The 19,621-nt window shown below is 38.4% G+C and overlaps 1 protein-coding gene across 3 annotated transcripts in view; it reads left to right on the plus strand.

The window, feature by feature from the left end:
• The window catches only part of LOC103153198 (inactive rhomboid protein 2), a 40,541-nt gene extending 24,953 nt beyond the window's left edge, over positions 1–15,588 (plus strand). For 2 of the 3 annotated variants that reach the window (XM_007574017.2, XM_016661758.1), the window contains exons 4-18: positions 958–1,141; positions 1,841–2,059; positions 3,059–3,190; positions 3,295–3,386; positions 4,332–4,544; positions 5,311–5,422; positions 5,539–5,613; positions 6,563–6,724; positions 7,547–7,626; positions 7,715–7,778; positions 7,890–7,984; positions 8,370–8,445; positions 8,530–8,630; positions 9,637–9,790; positions 14,547–14,978. In XM_007574017.2, the coding sequence (XP_007574079.1) occupies positions 958–1,141; positions 1,841–2,059; positions 3,059–3,190; positions 3,295–3,386; positions 4,332–4,544; positions 5,311–5,422; positions 5,539–5,613; positions 6,563–6,724; positions 7,547–7,626; positions 7,715–7,778; positions 7,890–7,984; positions 8,370–8,445; positions 8,530–8,630; positions 9,637–9,790; positions 14,547–14,978 (2,191 nt within the window). Of the gene's footprint in view, positions 1–957; positions 1,142–1,840; positions 2,060–3,058; positions 3,191–3,294; positions 3,387–4,331; positions 4,545–5,310; positions 5,423–5,538; positions 5,614–6,562; positions 6,725–7,546; positions 7,627–7,714; positions 7,779–7,889; positions 7,985–8,369; positions 8,446–8,529; positions 8,631–9,636; positions 9,791–14,546 lie in introns of all 3 variants that reach the window. The other variant, XM_016661759.1, reaches the window with a different exon arrangement.
• The last annotated feature ends 4,033 nt before the right edge of the window (positions 15,589–19,621 follow it).

Genomic DNA, 19,621 nt, shown 5'->3' on the forward strand with positions numbered 1-19,621 from the left:
ACAAAACGCAGCCGTTATTGACGTCACTAAATAATTTGAGGTGCCATGACGGACGTTGGGGGTGTTGAACAGAACAACTGAAAATGTTTTCCCAAGTTGTTTTTGCCAGTTTATTCATGGCTTCTTCTACTTTCAGTCGAGCTAATTTGTCTGTGAATGTAACACCTGGTTGGGGCTCATAGACGGCGGTATTTCGAAACAGCTAGCTTAGAAACCGACCCGTACCTCCTTCCTCCTGACGTGTTGATCAAATTACCGACTTTATCTGAATTCACACCACATGATTTATATCACTATGTCATAAACAGCGTTTTCCCTTACACCGGAGCAGCATTAAAAACGAACAAAAGACCGAGATGCTAACCAGTTTTTTTCCATACATGCTAGGCTAGGTGCTGCACTGTCTCCATGGTTACAATCCCGCACCAGACATTAGATGTGTACCTTCTCCATATTGCAATATTTGATAACTTTCTAATCATGTTTACTTATAAAGTATATGAAAGTTAATTTTCTTACCGTGTAAAAAGCTTTCACTGCCAGTCATTATGATTAGCGGCTGCTATCATCGCCGCTGTATCTTTCCTCATTAGACGTTATAAAATAAAATAACATGTTTGGTTTCTATCCTTCTCTGTTTGTCCAGCTGACCACACAGCACCCTGTGACCATTTTAAAGGTGAAATCAACTAAATGGAAGCGACATTAGGTTACAGATGTCTGTTTTTAGACTAGCTTTATTAAAGGAGCGCATAGGTTGTTTTGAAGTCCGTCATGACGGAGTGGGCGGAGTCTGGAGAGCGTGAGCAAAGGGTCAATATTTTAAACATTGCTTAATCCACTGTAACGTCTTGGAATATTGTAAGGTTTTAAAATGTCAAGCAGGCATGTGGCATTATTGAGTGTTCACTGAGTGCCTGTATTTATTGCACCTGTGACCTCTCCTGTGACCTTCAGAAATGCGGCCGAGTGGTTCGGCGTTGGTGAAGACTGTGAGACGAAGCAGCAGCTGTGGCACAGGAAGAGCCTGCGCCACTGCAGCCAGCGCTACGGCAAGCTAAAGGCCCAATATCGAGAACCAGAGACGGCGTCCACCTTGGACCAGAACCCAGACTCACCAGCCACCAGCAAGCTGCGGAAGGTAGGCTACTGTCGTCGCTGTGTGACTCGGCGTAACCTCGATTCAACACGTTCTGAAGCGGAGTGCCAGCATTCACAAAAACTCAAATTAGAGTTTACACCAAAGACTCCCTTCTCTATAGGGATGAAACATTTAATCTGATTAATAATAGTGAATCTATTATTGAAATAATTAACCAATTAATTGCAAAAAATCATATTTAAGCAGTAATTTTGTGAAAAATCACATTTTGCATTTAAAATAAAGGAACAAACCTTCTTATTCTGCATATGTTCTACCCAAAACTCCTCAAACTAAAAAGTCAAATTTCATAAAAGAAATCTCTTATTGAGCACCTTTTGCTTTCCAATAATAATTTAATAATTCAAAACAATAATCATCAGATTAGCCCAACAATGTTTTGATTTTAAACAGAAGTAATTGATTTTAGAAGTATTTTTATTACTTTTGCTATAAATGATCAAATATTCACTTGAGGAATAAGCCAATAAAATGCTTATTTTCTTATTTAAAAGAGGAAATTAATAATTTATTTATATTTTTTAACTGCATTTTTAATATTGTATAAAAGTAGCTTAAGTGATTAAATGAAAAATCTGCAGAATGTGCCATTTTTTAAATTTGACTAATTATCAGAATAATTTATTAATAGAATAATCATTAGCTGCAGCCTTACTACTTCATCTGTGTTTAAATCAGATTGTGGACCCCTTGGCCCGAGGCAGAGCTTTCCGGTACCCAGATGAGATGGACAGTTTACCCAAAACGCCCCACACGGTCCACGGGGGCCCCTTCACGCCGGGGATCACCTCTCTGAGCTCCTTCACCAGCCAGCGCTCCGGGTGCAGCCGCCTGCCCAGGCGGAAGAGGGAGTCCGTCGCCCGCATGAGCATCCGAGCCGCATCCAACCTGCTGAGGGTGAGCCGCACTGCAACAACATAACATCCTACCACCTGATTCTGGTCTAATTTCTAGTGCAAATATTTTATTACACTTGGAATAAGACACAGTTACTTAAGTGTAACATTTCACAAGATATAGAGGCTTGTTTTAAGTAAATAATTCCTTAGTATTGATGAAAAAGTTCTGGTTCTGTTGGCATTTAAATTTACTTATTACATGGAAAAAATGTCTTGTTACAAGTTAAATAATGAAACTAGAACTATTTAAAATCAATATTAATGAATTATTGACTTAAAACAAGCCTCTATGTTTTGCTGAAATGTTACTTGTATCCCAGTTTTGTCTTATTTCAAGTTTGCTAAGACATTTGCACTAGAAAGTGGAACAAAAATACTCGCAGGGTGTGCACCAGAAAAAACTCAAAACAACAACAAAATAAAACCGTGGACAGTCATTCATCATTTGTCTTTGTTTTCTTTGTTCTTGCTTGACTTCTAAACTAATTTCACACATGACTTGACTTTTAAAATGGTATAATTAAACAGCTGGAAAAAATCTATTAATCATATTCCATTGAGCTAATAAATTTAAAGGAGCTTGATCATTTTAATTTGCACACTAAAAAAGAAAACAGGTGATCCAACTTATATATAAAAAAGTACATTTATTGCAAGTAATCAAATTTAGTTTATCCAAGTAAATATACGATTAGATAATAATTTGATTACATGTAGAAAATAAAAAAATTTTTAAAAGTTGGATTTCCATTTTCTTTTTTTCAGTGCACAATTGTTTGTTTTCCTTAACTTTCCAGGAGAAACACTAGTTATTAGTACAAATAGTAGATTTTTTGTGTGTTGTTTTGCCTTTAACATTATTTTACTTGAAAATGGTCTCAAAATGACAATATTATTATTTATCGCATTAATTTCTGGGTCAGTTCATCATCTAGAAAAGTTTGCACCAGCCTGTTGTGCATCATCCGACTTGTTTCGTGGCGTTTTTCCTCTTCAGGGTCGCAGCGGCTTGGCGGATTCGCACAGCACGCGCGGCTTCACCAGGAGGAGCTTCATCCAGAACAACTGGATAGACGAGGACACTGTGGATTCAGGAGACACCACCTCTGCTTCGCTTTTCTTCAGCAAGGTCAGCAGCGACCGTCCCAAACACTCCGTTTGCCATCAGTTTCTGGAGTCGGCTTCGTAGCTTCTTATCTGATCTTTTCCCGCCCTGCGGTCCTGGACGTGCAGGTTGATGCTGAGATGTACTCCATGGCGGATGACGTGTTTGAATCACCTCCCATGTCGGCCTCTCCCGCATCCACAAAGAAGTTCCCGAGCCTGTGAGTTGGCAGCCAAATTCGACAAAATCTAAACCGAACCTTTTCAGGCCGAGGACGACTTACCTGAAATGACCCCAGTAAAAACACAGCATCTTAATAGACACAAGCTGAAATTAAAATCTGAGTCTCACTGTCTTTGTTCCTCCTAAGGAGAAGGATGGGGCTGTTTTGTAAATGTGACTGGCCTCGATAAAACCATGAACAATTTGTTTGGAGGCATTTGCAGACTCTGAAAGTTTAGATTCTAAGCTTACAATATATTGCAGTGCAACACAGACAACTTGACAAGCTGCTTAAAGAAAGGAGGAATAATAATAATGATAAATAAAAAGCTTTTTTTTTATCTAAAAGGAACGTATCAAGTTTCAAAAGTCACAAATGTTCACCACAATACATAAAAAAACTAAATAAAATTAGGAATCATACAACCAGTTCCTGCACATTTGATCTTCTAGGAGCCATGCTTTTAAGGTAGTAGACATTATTAATATTATTTTTTATTATTGTGATATATAACAAATACAGGCGTCAGAAATGGGTGTAAAGGAAAAACAATAACAGAGAGAAAAAGGAGAAATAGGAAAAGAGTCCAGTGTGGTACTTGGGTATTTGTAGCGTTGTAGAAAATTATTTTTAAATACTTGTACGTTTTTACACTGGCTGGTATTTTTATTCCAGTTGTGAGAAGCTTTCACTGAAAACGAGTTCCTGCGTCTAAATGTTGACGTAACCTGATTGAAAAGAGATCAGAGAGGCGACAACTCAGTCACTTCCTTGAGCTAAAGGTTAGAGAGCAACTCAGAGATGGATACAAATACTGGTAATTTTTAAAGGTGGTTGCAGTTTAACGTGCAAAAAACATGCAGTTCCTTTTAGAGCTTCTACACAAATAAAAACCAAGACCTTCAGTGTTTTAATCTGAGTATTTTCTTTGTCTGTCTGCAGTAAGGACGTCTCTGTGAAGACCCCCATCGCAGTGCCTGAAAAGGGTCTTCCTCCTCGCGGTCGCCGCATCGCTTCCCAGGTGAAGCATTTTGCGTTTGACAAACAGAAGCGTGACTACGGCATGGGCGTGGTGGGCAAATGGTTGAACCGAAACTACCGACGCAGCCTTAGCAGCAACGTCCAGAAGCAGCTGGAGGACTTCCACAGCCACAGGTCAGAAACCACGCAGAGTTACTGCAAACCAGATGGTTATCTGCACACGAGAGTCAGTTCACTGGCACAAACTTAGACTGTTTTGTTAGCAATGCTAGTAAAATAAATTTCATTTTACAGCAGCAGCAGCAGAGTCTGATACTGAAAAACTAACATTTTAAACTATTTGTGTTTAAACAAAACAACACAAAGTTAAGGCCTTGGGAAAAGATGGGTTTTTCTATTTGGTGCATCGTCTATTTCATCTTCCTCAACGTCTGATTCACTGGAAATGGTTAGAAAATAACAAATTCTTGTGTCACATCATAATTATACCCCAAAGAAACAAATAGTCAACAATTATAAGTTGCTAGAAGTTATAATGTACTTACAATAAATAAAATGTGTTTTATTTTAGTTGCAGTAATTGTGCAACTTGTGTTTATTTTAAAACGGTTTTCTAAATCAGGATTTATTGTCTCCTCAAACTAAATGTTTGGTTTTTCAGTGTGAAATTATGGCACTATAATCATATATTTTTATTTATTTATTTATTTTGCATATCTTCCAGCTAATTAATCAACATTTTTAAAGCTTAGAGAGATAAACTTAACTTGATTAAATCTGAATTTTGCAGAGATTATTAAATAACATTAGTTCTTTGCCGGTTTGTTGTAATTTCCTTCTGTAATGTGACATTTAAAATGACTGAAACTACATTTTTCACCGTTTTAATCTCTTTCTGTTGCCTTTAAGTGATTTGAGACTTTCTGTCATGTATTTCCAGGCCCTACTTTACCTACTGGATAACATTTGTCCACGTTATTATCACTCTGCTGGCCTGCTGCACCTATGGTTTTGCCCCTGTGGGGTTTTCACAACGCTCCAAAACTGAACTAGTGAGTGAATTTTCTTTTTCTCCAAACCACTGGGAGTAAGCTGTGCTTTAAAACATTATTCAGTGCAATAAAAGTGCTTATTCTGGCTAATTGTGGCACTCTGTCGCCCTCTACAGGTGCTGAAGAACAAAGGCATTTATGAAAGTGTGAAGTTTATCCAACAGGAGAACTTCTGGATCGGACCGAGCTCCGTGAGTCTGCTGCTTTACTGTGCATGGCTTTCACTCCACACCCAGGATGCATTTGATATTTACAGTTATTAAAATACGAGCATCCGCTGCCTGAGATAAACTCCCTGTCCAGAGAAACTCAGTGTGATGTAGTCGCTGTTACGCGAGGTATTTTTGTTCTAGTGCAGGTTTCCACATGATCATTTCTCACCATGTTTTCTCTCAAAGCTGAGAAAAAAATGTTTATTAAAAACAGTGGTTTAGGTTTGTCTCCTGAGTTCTGCTAAAAACTAGTGATGTTGCTAAGAATATTTGTTTATTGTTACCGCAGCTGGGGAGGTTTTTTTATGTTCACACAACTGGCAAATGCGACCCAAATCCTACTTTTCACGACGGTCTGAAAGGCACAACTTCCATGTTTTTCCCCCCAAAATAATATCTGTTTGTGTTGCTTGTAATTTGGATTAAATTGGATACACACCTGACTTTTTTCAAAGCATGTGCAGTCTGAACTTTTGTCATTGGGGTGACCCATGCGTCGTAATTTGTTCTAACTGCAGACGTAAATTATAATTAATCAATACTTACTATCCATTCTCCAAGAAAGATCATTGCTGTAGTAGTTGTGCTTTCTTTTTATTAGCTTTCTTCTTGTTATGATCTTGTGACGACACTATCGGCCCCCTCAGCTGAATAAATGTTGATGTTGATCCATAATCGGCGTCATCCATTATTATTTTAGTAAACAGTTTGGTTCTGTGTGAAGTTTTTCTCCTGACAGCTTTGGGGATGTAAGCCGCTCACACAGAAATCTGAGTGTGATCACATTTAATTTAAAGTTATGAACAGCCATGCAAAAAAAAATAAACAAAAAATTAGATTTCAACAAAACATTTTCTATGTAGACTCAGTAGATCTCTCTGAGTTTCTTCATTTGCTGAACTTTACGATGTTTCGTTTTATCTTCCAGGACGATCTAATCCACCTGGGGGCAAAGTTCTCGCCCTGCATGCGGCAGGACAAGCAGATAGTCCGGATGATCCAGAAAGACAAAGATCTGGAAAGGGAATCTGGATGTTGCATTCAGAATGATAACTCTGGATGTGTGCAGACGCTCAGGGCCGACTGCTCGGTATTTTATTCAACCTTTTCCACACAGTTTCTCTGCTGTGATGCTGTCCTGAATCATCAGATTACCACCTGTGGTAGATCAGGTGGTGCAACTAACAGAAAGTATTTTAGTTTTAAGTTAATTAGTTTTAAGGCGTTCTGTGTTACACATACAGATCTGGAAAAAAATTAAGAGAACTTAATATGATCAGTTTCTCTGATTTTACTTTTTATAGGTTTATGTTTGAGTAACATGAACTTTGTTGTTTTTATTCTATGAACTACTGACAACATGCCTCAAAAACCAAAAAAAAAAATAGTATATATATGCACAAAAAAAGAAAAAGGCAAAAAAAAAAAAAAAAGACAAAACGCTCACAGATCAAAAAAAACAAAAAAAAAAAAAGTACATACACATTGAAAAAAAAAAACACAGATGTTAAAACAAAAAAAAAGCACAAAAAACAATATAGAGGAAAAAAAACAAGAGGTTCAAAATGGGGCACAGAAAATTTTATATTTGTAAAATTTTTTTTTACTCCAATAATATTCACAAGTTGCAGCCAAATATATTTGAAGTAAATTAATTGCTCTAGATTTTATTTTGGGGTGTCAAAGTTGAAGATTCTAAATCCTAATGCAATATTTTTAGATTTTCTTGTACAAAATCTCAAAAGCAATAAGAGCACCACGTTACGTTGCTCTGTCATGCAAGATAAAGCCAACAAATTGCATCAAAGTTGGTGTTTGTCACTTTCCACAGTGTGCACATTTTTTGTAGAGTTTTATCCTGTGAAGAGTTGAAAACTCTGTAGCAGTTAAGCGTTTGAATCATTTCATGCAGGAGACGCTGGCCACCTTCACGAAGCGGAATAACGACACTACGGACCGGTCTTCTGGGGCCGTCTGCCATCAGGATCCCAGGTGAGGGCAGAAAATGTTTCCGCTGCGACTGACGTATAAAAACATGAAATCCTGGTTGACTGAAAATCTCATCTGTTGGGTTGATAAGATTGTGCGAGGAGCCGGCCTCGTCTTTTCCTCACGTATGGCCAGAGGACATCACCAGGTGGCCGGTGAGCAAACGCACCGATGGTTATGAAATGGACTCACCCTGTTTAATTTAAAGTAAAGTTCTTTAAGGGTTTCAGAGGAAATATTAAACGTCTGATCATTTCCTTTGGCAGATCTGCACCCATCCCAGAAAGTTCAACAACACAGGCCTCAAACACATGGACTGCACCATTAAAGGTCGACCCTGCTGCATAAGCACTAAGGGCAGGTGGGAATTTTGGCTTGATTTCTGCTCCGACTGTGTTGTTCTTTCAGCAAATGACCTTTTTTTAGGTCTGTGTGCTCCAGTTAATGACTAATCGATTACTAAGTTAGTTGACGATTATTTGAATAATCGATTAATCATTCAAAACAGCTCCAAAGTGATTTAAACCTTGTTTATTCTCAAATATCTACACAATCTTATAAAAATAATTAACAGCATTGACTCTTTACAAGTGGTTTCATCCATACATCCATTTATTTCCTTGCTTATCGTTTAATTAAATAAAACCAAAACAGATCTCCAGTCTATGGTAACCATTTTTAATTGGTGAAAATATACCAAACTGTGATTTTTGTGCACCTCTCCGTTTTGTCCATCCCTGCTGCAGATGTGAGATCACAACCAGAGAGTACTGCACTTTCATGCATGGTTACTTCCATGAGGAGGCCACGCTATGCTCACAGGTAGTGTGCGTGCGTGCGTGCGTGCGTGCGTGGCCTGTGTCTCTGTGTGATAGTTTTGTTTCTGATCGCTGTGCTCTGTTGCAGGTCCACTGTCTGGCTGATGTCTGCGGTTTGCTGCCCTTCCTGAATCCAGACGTTCCCGATCAGTTCTACCGGCTGTGGCTTTCCCTCTTCCTCCATGCAGGGTGCGAATCAAGCAGACCACCAACGACCTCTCGCAAAATAAAACGACTTGTTTGATTTCTGGAAGCTAAACCGGGACCTACTATGCAAAATTCACATTTTGAATGTCTGTTTTACTTCCTTTTGTGAATCTATTGCTTCTAAAAACAGCCAAAAGAAGAAAAAAAAAACACCACCACCCATCTGGTTTTTGGCAATAAGTTAACGATTTTTGGTGACTGGAAAATGAGCTCCAGAACAAAACCTCAAGAATGTAAAGTCACAAATCATCAGTGCACTGTTACCTGGCAACCACAACAAATTCCAGCCCGTTACTTAGCAACCAAAGTGGGGCTCCACCATGTTTCTTCAGCTGGTTTTACCACTGTATGCGCTGTACAATGGCTGCTGGAAAACAACGAGTGTTTTGTTGTTCACTTTCCATCCAGAAACTACTTGCTGCATTCTTGTTGGTTGTGCAGGAGGCTCAACTTGTGCCTTTCAAAGATGTACAGTTGCATATGTGCGTATTTATTTGCAGCCATTTTCACATGCGAGTGTAAACGTTGAGTTGGAGGCGTGGTCAGCATCAGCTAATTGAATTTAAAGTGACAAGAGGCTCAAAATAGGCAGAACTGATCAGACTAAAATCTCATTCGCTGAACATGTTTTGTAAAGCCCACGGAGCGATCCTAATCTGTTAAAGGAAGCATATGTCAACTTTTAAAGATCCTTTTGAATTTAGAATAAATCGTCTCACCTTATCATGGTTGTTTTACAAACAAGAAGAGACTTTTGAGTCATTTCCTACAGATAAACCTTCTACTTAAATCTTGAGGATATTTCTGGATTCTGGCCTAATTAAAGAGGTGAGCAGTTCACTCACATGAGCTCCATAATGCTCAGAGCACAAGGGAAATCCCTCACGTTCACTCCTTTTAATTTGAACAAGCAGAGCAAAAGAGCTTAGTGATTTAAGCGAGCATAGCACACTTTCTTTCTAACAGATTCCTCTGTGTGTGTGTTCAGGCTCTTTCACTGTGTCGTGTCCGTGGTGTTCCAGATGACCGTACTCAGAGACCTGGAGAAGCTGGCAGGTTGGGCCCGCATCTCCATCATCTACATCTTCAGTGGCCTCACCGGAAACCTGGCCTCTGCCTTGTTCCTCCCCTACAGAGCCGAGGTGAGCCCTCCGTGTGAATTCAGGTGCTCGCACAAACCTGGCGGGGAAAACGCGCCAGCAGCTGCGTTTCCATTACAAACGTGTGCAAAACTTTGTTGATGGTTCCACTAATGTTGCATAAACACAATTATGCAATTGTGACATTTTCAATGAATAAGAAACGCAATTAAAATCTAGTATGAATAAGTTTGTTCAATGTGATAATTAGTTAAAAAACATGCAGCGCCGTCAGTCTCCCACTACTTCCTGTCAGCTTCTTCTTTGTGGTTTGCCGCAGTGGCAACATCCGGCTGCTGGTCATGTGACTTGTGTGATGCATAAAAAGTGTTTCCTTTGCAGCTTTGCAAAATAAACCAGTTTTGTGGCAGCCAACAAAACCATCTCATCCTAGTGACAAAATGTACAAAAAAAAATCCAATCAATGGTAATTTAACTTCCTGTTTCACGACGTCTCTTGAAGAATGCAAAATGAAGAAATGTGACGTTAAACAGTCACATTTACTCCTTTTCTTATGCTTTTTGCAAAATCACTTTGAGATATTCTGTGAGATTTGCTTATGCTGCTTGTTGTCAAAAGGTTTGTTAGTTACGTCCTGTAATAACTTGGATTAACTCATTACGACGTTCATGATGAAACTACATGAGATTTCCTCTTTCAGAGTGCCTGGTCAGGTGAGCTGAAGGAGAGGAGAAGCCGTTCTGTTAGTTCACAAGATTAAAACGGGAGAGAAAGTGTCACAGAGTCAGCCACGGCTACGTCTCTGGATAAGTAGATTTTCTCATTAGTAACACCAGTTATTGCCCCATAAAAGGGGAAAAACATAAAATATTAATAAAATTGGCATGTAGAGAAATAGCAGTCTTGATTACGGGGTTTTTACCCACATGTGAGGCTGGAAAGTCCACTTTTCTTATTAGGAGATTAGCCTAATGCCTTTGTGTGGGCTAACAAAGGCCCCTGCCTCAGTGCTTGGTGAATGGGATTACTTCTTCAGTTTAAATAAAAACAACTGTAGCAACGTCTGGGCTCCATCCACACGTGTTGATGAAAAAGAAGCTAATCCTGAGACTTGTTCTCTCTCTGATGCTGTTCAACTTGAACATGGCTTAAATTAAAAACAAAAACATGTTATTTTATCCATTGATTCTGTAAGATGGTGGCGTGTGATTTTCAGTGACATGAGAGCCGGAAACCTTGGCACCCAACTCTCCTCATCCCTGACCGTCCCCCAGCAGGTCTTTAAATACCAGCAGCGACCCGAGGAAGCACATGCAACACACGACACATGCCGGTCAATCCACTTAAAGAGGCGCTTTAAGTGGATTATACTGTCAGCGTTAAGTCATGGAGCCTTATGGAAAAATAACGCAAACAACACTTAGGATGGAAGGAGAGAGAGTTTAGATTTGTCAAGGATGGGAACCTGAAATGGATTGTAACATTGCTCCATTCTTGTTTTAAACTAGAGATAGAGAAGCATCTATGCCAGTTATCTGTGTTTTAATTATTACAGTAAGTAATGCTAAACTGAATGCCCTCCACTGCTACTTTGTGGCTACATTCACACTGAAGTCCAAACGGCCCAATTCTGACCTTTTCACCCCAAAACAATCAAACTTTGACCACTCATATATGTGGAACTAATTCAGACACGTATCCGATCGTTTTCGGTGTCAGCAGTCTGAACGGTAGTGACGCATTTTATCCAACTTTTACATCATCGATGTGAGAAAAGCGTCACAATTCTGCATCAGCAGAAACCAAATGCGCTAAATCAGAATGTAAATAATGGCGGAAAATTAGAATATTGAAAAATCTGAACGTATAGAACATCACACTGTAAAACATTTGAGTTGTATTTTGTTGTTTTCTGTCTTCTACTCTTTAAGTCAAATAAATTTAAAGTTTTAGATTTTGAACCTAAATGTGAGTTTGTGAAAGATAAACTTACACCAGTAAGTTGTGTTCAAAAATGTATATCTATATAAATTACAGCTGATGCTCCACAAAACACTGTTGCGGTTAGTTGACTCTCATCACTGTATAGCTATAACATAAACCAACTTCTTTAAACGTCAACGTCCTTCTCCTGCATACTCATCACTTTAGGGTTATAAATCGTTGACACAAACGTCTGATTGCAGTTGCATTGAATTAGTAACATGAACAACACACAAAAATATCAGATTTCAGCAAATAAATTAGAACGTAACCTCAGTTGGAAACAGCAACAGATGGCTGAACGTCTTTGACTGCAGGGTCAAAGGAGAGAAAGTTGCCTGCAGGTTGGATACATGCAGAGACGCAAGAGAAGATTTTCCTGACAAGCTTTAAGTTCAAAGGTTGAACTTTATTCTTGATTCTTGAGCATTTTTGACCGGCAAAATACAAGTATTAGCAGTAGCTTTATTAGTTTTTGCAGTACTTTCATAGTTTAATCATGAGGGTCCCTGTGATTCCGGTGCCTAATTCCTTAATTTTTTTGTTAATGTGAAATTTTTTAACATTAAACTACAATAAAAAACGATGTTAAAGAAATAAGGATTTAGGATTTTTTTTATATATATAATACAATAATTGAGGTATTTTAGGTGCACAACTCTTTATTGCTGCATAATTCCTTGACTCCAACTGCAGAAAGTCATAAAAGTAGTTTCATTTTTGTGTAAATAACTGATGCTTAAGCTCTTTTAATTCCCAGACTTTATTAATAACATTTAAAACATTGAAGCATGCATTTGGAAAATGGCCCATTTTGTGCCTAATCCTGCTTCTGTTTACCAAAGTGAGTTCTTATTCAGTCAGTGTTCCAGTTTGATGTGTAGTGAAAACGCGTTGAGCAATGCTGTGTGGAAACAGACGCCCGGAAGTGGAGATTATAGTTGTTGTCTCTGGCCAGGAGGAATTAGAAAGAGGAGGATGTTCTGTTCACCTGGTTGGTTAGTTATTCTCTGCAGCGCCTCGACTCAGCTCCAGATACAGGATTCATCCTCAATGTGGCAACAAGTGAAAGTCTGGTCAACAATCTGAGCAAATTTTGACTTTTGTTCTGTTGGGTAGAGCTGCATCTTTTACTCAGGTTGAAATTTTCACTCCGAAACCTGTTTTTTGGTGTTTGGTAAATGTGCCGCTTCAAAAACCTCCTGATTGTTTAGTCACATTCAACAGGCAGTGCACTGTTACCTAGCAACCCCAGCGGAACTCTGCCAGTTACCAAGCAACCCAGGCTGAGATCCAGCACATTTGGTCAGCTGGTTTTTACTGCTGTATGCGCTGTACAATGGCTGCTGGAAAAGGACAACTGTTTTGTTGTTGGCTTCCCACCCAGAAACCACTTGCTGCATACTCGTTGGTTGTGCAGGAGGCTCTAGTAATGCTTTTCAAAGATGTACAATTGCATAATTGCGCATCTTTTTGCAGCCATTTTTATCTACTAGTGTAAATGCAGAGTTTGGGGGCGTGGCCAGCAGCAGCTTATTTGGATTTAAAGTGACAGGACGCCCTAAAACAGCTAATAGTCAGAACTGACCAGACTAAAATCTCATTATTTAAGAATAATTTTGTGCAGAAAATATGACAAAGATGTTTTGTAAAGCCCATCAGTCTATCCTAACCTGTTAAGTCACCTTTAATCATGTAACCTGTGTGAAGATACACTTCACACCAACTCAGCTTTTTGGCCGTCTTTGTGGAATAACAATTAAAGGTGACTCAGTTCAACTCAGTTTATTTGCAGAGCATCAATTCACAAGTAATGTCGTCTTGAAGCATCTAAAAAAATAATAATTTTAATTCAAGCACACACATATTCCAATTAATTCTAGTTATTAAACAGGTCATTAATCTCAGTTTATTATTCAGATTGGTTTAAAAAGTTTTTATCCAAGACGTGCAGAAATCTCACATTGACATTAAAGCAAGAAAGATATAATCTCCTCCCAAGAATAAAAACATCTTGTGAAATAATTGTTAGTTTAAGGAAAATTAAGTTTCAGCCAAAACTTAACTCTGAAGCAGTAACTTAGCTAGCATTTTATCAACAGTGACTCCATTCCAGCCACTGACTGTGAATGACCTTTGCCCTCTGTGAGTGGATCATGTCTTTCTGTGTGTCTGCGACGTGTGGGTGGAGTGCCGCGTCCTTTTTTAGGCTGCTGGTGTTTAATGTGTTCACAGATCACCCGTCTGATTAGCCAGCTGACCAGGCCAAACTCAGCGCTGACGTCGCGTTAATCTGCTCACCTTTCCTGCCTGACCCATTCTGCAGCTCTATCCCAGAACTGTATCTATAACTGAGGCACACACTGCAATGTTGCAAAGCGAACTACAATCAGTGTCATTTTAAGATGCATTTATTTTATAAGTATGTCGCTTTTCTTGGTCAGAAAAGAAAAGAGTCTTTGGAAACGGTTCCTGTTTGACTGCTGCAACTAATTTTCAGGGGAAAAAAAAGAATGATGTGTTTTTTTTTATTACAGATAATGCCTGATACTAGCAACTTTTCTCCAAGTTCAGTTTGCCTAATTTACTTAAATGCTGTCTTAAGAAGTTAAATTAAAAAAGTAAGAAGCTCTGATTTCGCTTAACTTGTGGATTATTTCTTCAACTCGGGTCTCACAGCCGTACAACTGCAGGTGCTACTGATACTGTGTGTTTTTACCCAGAAAAAAAAAGATTTTCCACCAAGTCAGTCACCAATTAAAGCATGTTGAGCTAAAACTGGACTGAACTTTCGTTATTTCTCTCTCCCTCCAGGTGGGTCCAGCAGGCTCCCAGTTTGGACTCCTTGCCTGCCTCTTCGTCGAGCTTTTCCAAGGCTGGCAGATGCTGGAAAAGCCGTGGAAGGCCTTCCTCAAGCTCCTGGGCGTTGTGCTCTTCCTCTTCCTGTGTGGCCTCCTGCCGTGGATCGACAACATCGCCCACATCTTCGGCTTCATAGGCGGGCTGCTGCTCTCCTTCGCCATCCTACCCTACGTCACCTTCGGCACCTTCGATAAATACCGCAAGCGGATCCTGATCGTTGTGTCGCTGGTTTTCTACGTCGGGCTCTTCTCCTCCCTCGTGGTTTGGTTTTACGTTTACCCCATCAACCTCCACTGGCTGGAGCATCTCACCTGCCTCCCCTTCACAAGCAAGTTTTGTGAAAAGTATGACATAGACCACAATATCAACGACGTGGAGCACTAATCTTCAGGTCTTCTCTCTGCTTTGAGGTAGTTTGCTTCCAGGTCTTCTGTTTTGTTTTTGTTTTTTGACAATCAAAGAGTTTTTATCTGAAAACTGGAAGCTTCCCCTCTTGCCAATCTGATGACTCTCTTCGAACTCACTCCAGCCCTCAGGCAGGTTTGACATGATCCCATCTGGGTTTTTCATTTGTTCACAAGCAAATAACTCATCAGAATCAAGAAAATACAGTTTGATGGAGGTTTGAGCCAACAGAGAAGATGGGAGCGACTCCAGTCTGTAGGTGCCATCCCTTTTAAGTCTGCTTAGAGGAATATTAAATTCATCAGGTTCCAACACTACAGAAGCAGTCAGTGGTTCTGCTTTTCCTCTTATAAAGTAAAAAAAAAAATTAAAGATTTATTTTTGCCCATTATTTGAACGCAGAATGGAGAATGCTGCGATGGCGTCCAGGGGTAAAGGGCTAGTTCACTTTTTTGGGAGGATTTCTGCATTTCTTTTTGAAACTCATTTTATTTCTAAACCATATAAAGATCAAAGTGTCAGTAGTGTCAGAATGCATTGATAAAACAACCCAACAAACTTAAAATATTAATAAAAATATGTCTCTGTATTCAATTAGTACTTCATTAGAGTTAAAGTCTTTTCACATGCATGCAATTTGATAATATACAGATAAAAACAACTTTGATTTGATTGATGAAGTCTGCCACCGATCATTATCGGCCGATTTCCGTGAAAAAGTGTATGATCGGTGATCGCCGATCACGGTCTCTTGTTGCCGATCACCTGTATCTCATTCACAGCCTGCAGCCGTCTCATCTGCCCTTCACACTGCGCAAGCGCGCAGCAGTAAATGCTAAGCAATGTGGTGTTTAACTATAACGCTCTGAGTGAACGGGGAAGTTTGCGTGTTGCGGTGGAAAATTACCTCGGGGTTGAAGCACGTCACAATGCATCAACTCAACGAATATAATGTGACATTTAAAAAACAAGCATTTGACGGAGTTTGGCTACATCGAGGCTCAATGCAGGAAAAAAGGACATCCGGAAGCAGCGCACAACTACCAACACTCTCCCAGATTAGCATCACGATCAGAAAGCTAAACAAATAACCTGAAAGATAATTCAAGTCTTGAGCTAGCGGTGTAAGACGCTGGTTCTGTTGGTAATGATATTTCACAGACGGAGCGCCGCTTCTGCTCCACCTGCAGTGAAACTCTGCTTAAAGCAGCAACGTAACTTAGAAAAAGATTTTAGATATGTATTAAAATTGTCGTTGTCCTACGGATAATCTCTGAAAAAATAATCGGTCTCCTCTGCCGCCTCCTGTGTTCTACAGAATTACTCCGCTCGGTCAGAAACAACCAATCAGAACCAGCATTAATCAGCTAGCCAATGAGAAACAACCAATCAGAACGAGCATTAATCAGCTAGCCAATGAGAAACAACCAATCAGAACCAGCATTAATCAGCTAGCCATGCTATCAGGAAGGATTGTTTATTTTGATGCAGCCTGCGTTTGACTTTGAGTGAATGTTTCCTTTTTTTACTTGACTTTATTTGATATAGGCAGATTTATTTGACTCCTGTATAATTTATGGTTATGGCCTTACTATTAAATATTATTTTACTGATTGCAGCTTTTGACTGAGTAACTGCAGTATTGTGCCTGCAAGTATTTTGCATGTTTTATGCCTAAATTAGGTGAATTTATATCCTGATCTTTTTTTTTATTTTGTCAGATCACATAGTGGCATTTATACCTAAAGCAAAAACTAAACAATCAATCCAGGTGATCGGCAGAGATCGGCCTCATTGGTGATCGTTATTGGAATTGGCAGCAGAAAACCTGATCGGAGCATCCCTAAGTCGTATTTAAGCGCACAACTATTGGAGGTTCATTTTACATGTCTAAAAAATTTATGCTGGGCCAGATTTGGTACATAAATGTATCCATCTTGTTTTTTTTTTTACATGTATTGGGGGATCCTTGAACCCTTTATTAAATTGCTCCTATTGTTTCAAAAAGGGTAAATTTACAAGTTTCCACCACTTATACCACCTTAAAAGCGGTCCTGTTCTCTGCAAGAGTATTCAGACTCTGCCACCAACAGCATTTTATTCCACCATCCAACACTACGTAGCATTTAATTCAGAACAAGGGGTAAAATGTGTAGTTTTAATATTGTTTATAAACATTCAAGAAGCATGTCATGGAGTTGTTTAGATCCGTTTACTCTGTGCCCACAAATAAAGAGATTTTTTTCTGCAGAGTTCATTTAATTAAAAGGGGAAGTATAATTTAAAATTACAGGGGTTTTTTGTTTGTTTTTTTACTTTATATCATGTCATAATGTTACTGACCAGGAGAAAAGTACCTGTAGTGTTTCTTTGATTTGTTTTTTTTTTTCTTTAATCTCCTGGCAGCCATTCAGGGGTGAATAAAACTGGAGAAACTCTGAAATAGCCCTTTTCCCACCTGCTGGATCTGAAAAAGCTCACTGAATGCAGACTTCGTCATTTTAAACCTTCTTAATGGTATGCTCCATGTATTACTCTAAATATGCAGCTGGAATAGTTGGTCTGAAACCTCTTCCTGCCTTAAACCAACAGAGACGCCTCACTAACCGTGGATTTATTCATCTTAAAGGCAAACTGTGGCTCCCTTACCAAAGTGACTTCACCTGCTGCTTTTTTATGCTGCCACAAACATTTTGGCCCCATAAAATGTCCACAAACTCCTCATGATTATATTTATTTTAGGATTAAACTCTGCATAGCTTTCCTTTTTTTGTCTAATCAAAGTATTTTTTGAGGTAAGATGATTGGTCTGTTTCATCTTCTTTACACTCTAAAACACAATGTTTTACCAAGAATTTTTAGTCTGGTTTATAGTACAAATATTTTAGCACACTTGAAATACAAAATTAACACCAATATTGTGATATTTTGTGGTAACGCTAAAAATTACTGTTTTTTCTTCAGGCAACTGTATGGCTATGAGTGCATGGCAAATCATTAATATCACCAATATACTCTTAAAAAATCCTATTTTAAATAGTCTTTAGGACTCCACTTAATGAAGTGTGATTTAAACTGTACGTAGTAACTTTTTAAATCATATTTTCAAATTTACTAATACTTATTGGTGCTCTTGTAAAAATAATTTCCAATAAGTGTCAGTTTTGTTTTGTTTTTAACATCATTAATTGAAATCAATAGGCAATAAATCTAAATTTCCCCTATAAATAATAAACGATACAGTAAATTCCCAATATGAGTTTTTCAAGTCAATCATTTCTCAACATTAATGAAAAATTAATACTTATAAGTGAAGTAATCTGCCACCACAGCTAGATATTTTAACTTATAATATTCCCATATTGTGAGTTTCATCAATATTAAGGAATTATTTCTAACTGAAAAGTTACTTGTAGGTTAGCTCTGTCTCATTTCAAGTGTACTAAGATATTTTCCCTGAAGCTAGACTAAAGATCCTTGGTGGTATTTAGTGTTTTTCCGTGTTTTTCCGTCCCAGCTTCTTGCCCTGATCGATCCATGTTGCTGTTTTATCGGCTCCCTGACAATGTGAGCAAGGTCTGGGTAAAAACCCTGACAAGTGAAACATTTCTAACAGCATCTGACTGTATTTTAAGTATTTGGCTAAAAAGTGTCAGCCTGCAGCTGCTTGAAAAGCTGCAGTAATGTTGAGGAGGATTATGTGGGTTTAGTTGGATTACAGTAGTCGGTGAGACTAGCTCACTGATCAGCTGGTATTTATGAGAAAACGAGTCATAAACCTGGTTAAATAGGATTTTTTTTGTTGTTGTTTAGGAAGCCTCCTTACTGTGCCTTTGGATATATGAGCATGTCAACCATGATGAATGCAAGCTGCACTTCCTCTGCTGTTTTATGTCAGGACCAAATCATTTACTGTTTTTATTTTCTATTTATTTGTGGGGGAAAAGGGAATGTTTTGTTAAACCTAAGGTGATGGCCTTGATACTGTTCTGTTTTGCTTCATTTTTGATAAATCTGTAAAAAATGTTCATTTTAAAGAAGTCATGTTAAAATAAACAACACTTAGATATACTTGACTCTGTTTTTTTTCTTATAACCTCTTCCCTGTCAGTTATGGCTGAAACAATCCAATTAATCATGATAAACTGACTGAAATAATTGCCAATTTAATCATTGATTAGTTAACTAAAAAAATATTTTAAAAAAAATCTGGTACCTTTTGCTATTCAGTTAATCAGTTGATCAAAAAATACAATCAGCCTTACACTGTATAGATAAGTTTTCCAATTTTTACAGTCAGAATAATCAATAGATTATTAAAATAATTTCTCATTTACCATATCAACATAATCCAAACCTTTTAATGAAAATCAGCTTTCGTGGAGGTTCAGAACTGCTCAGATCTTACTATTTAATGCACATTGTGAAAAATATCCCTCTTTTGTGGATGTCTTCTAATTTTGCTACACCTACATGTTTCACAATATCAAACTCATTTTTACCCCTTAAATTTCCTGCAATTTTCACCCCAAATGGCATGCTAGTAAAAGTTCTGATAAAAACTTTGACAAATAGACATTTTCATATATAAACATTTCCACACAAGAAAACAAATTCAGAAA

The sequence above is a fragment of the Poecilia formosa genome, unplaced genomic scaffold (genome assembly GCF_000485575.1).
Source record: "Poecilia formosa unplaced genomic scaffold, Poecilia_formosa-5.1.2 Scaffold342, whole genome shotgun sequence".
Taxonomy (NCBI): domain Eukaryota; kingdom Metazoa; phylum Chordata; class Actinopteri; order Cyprinodontiformes; family Poeciliidae; genus Poecilia; species Poecilia formosa.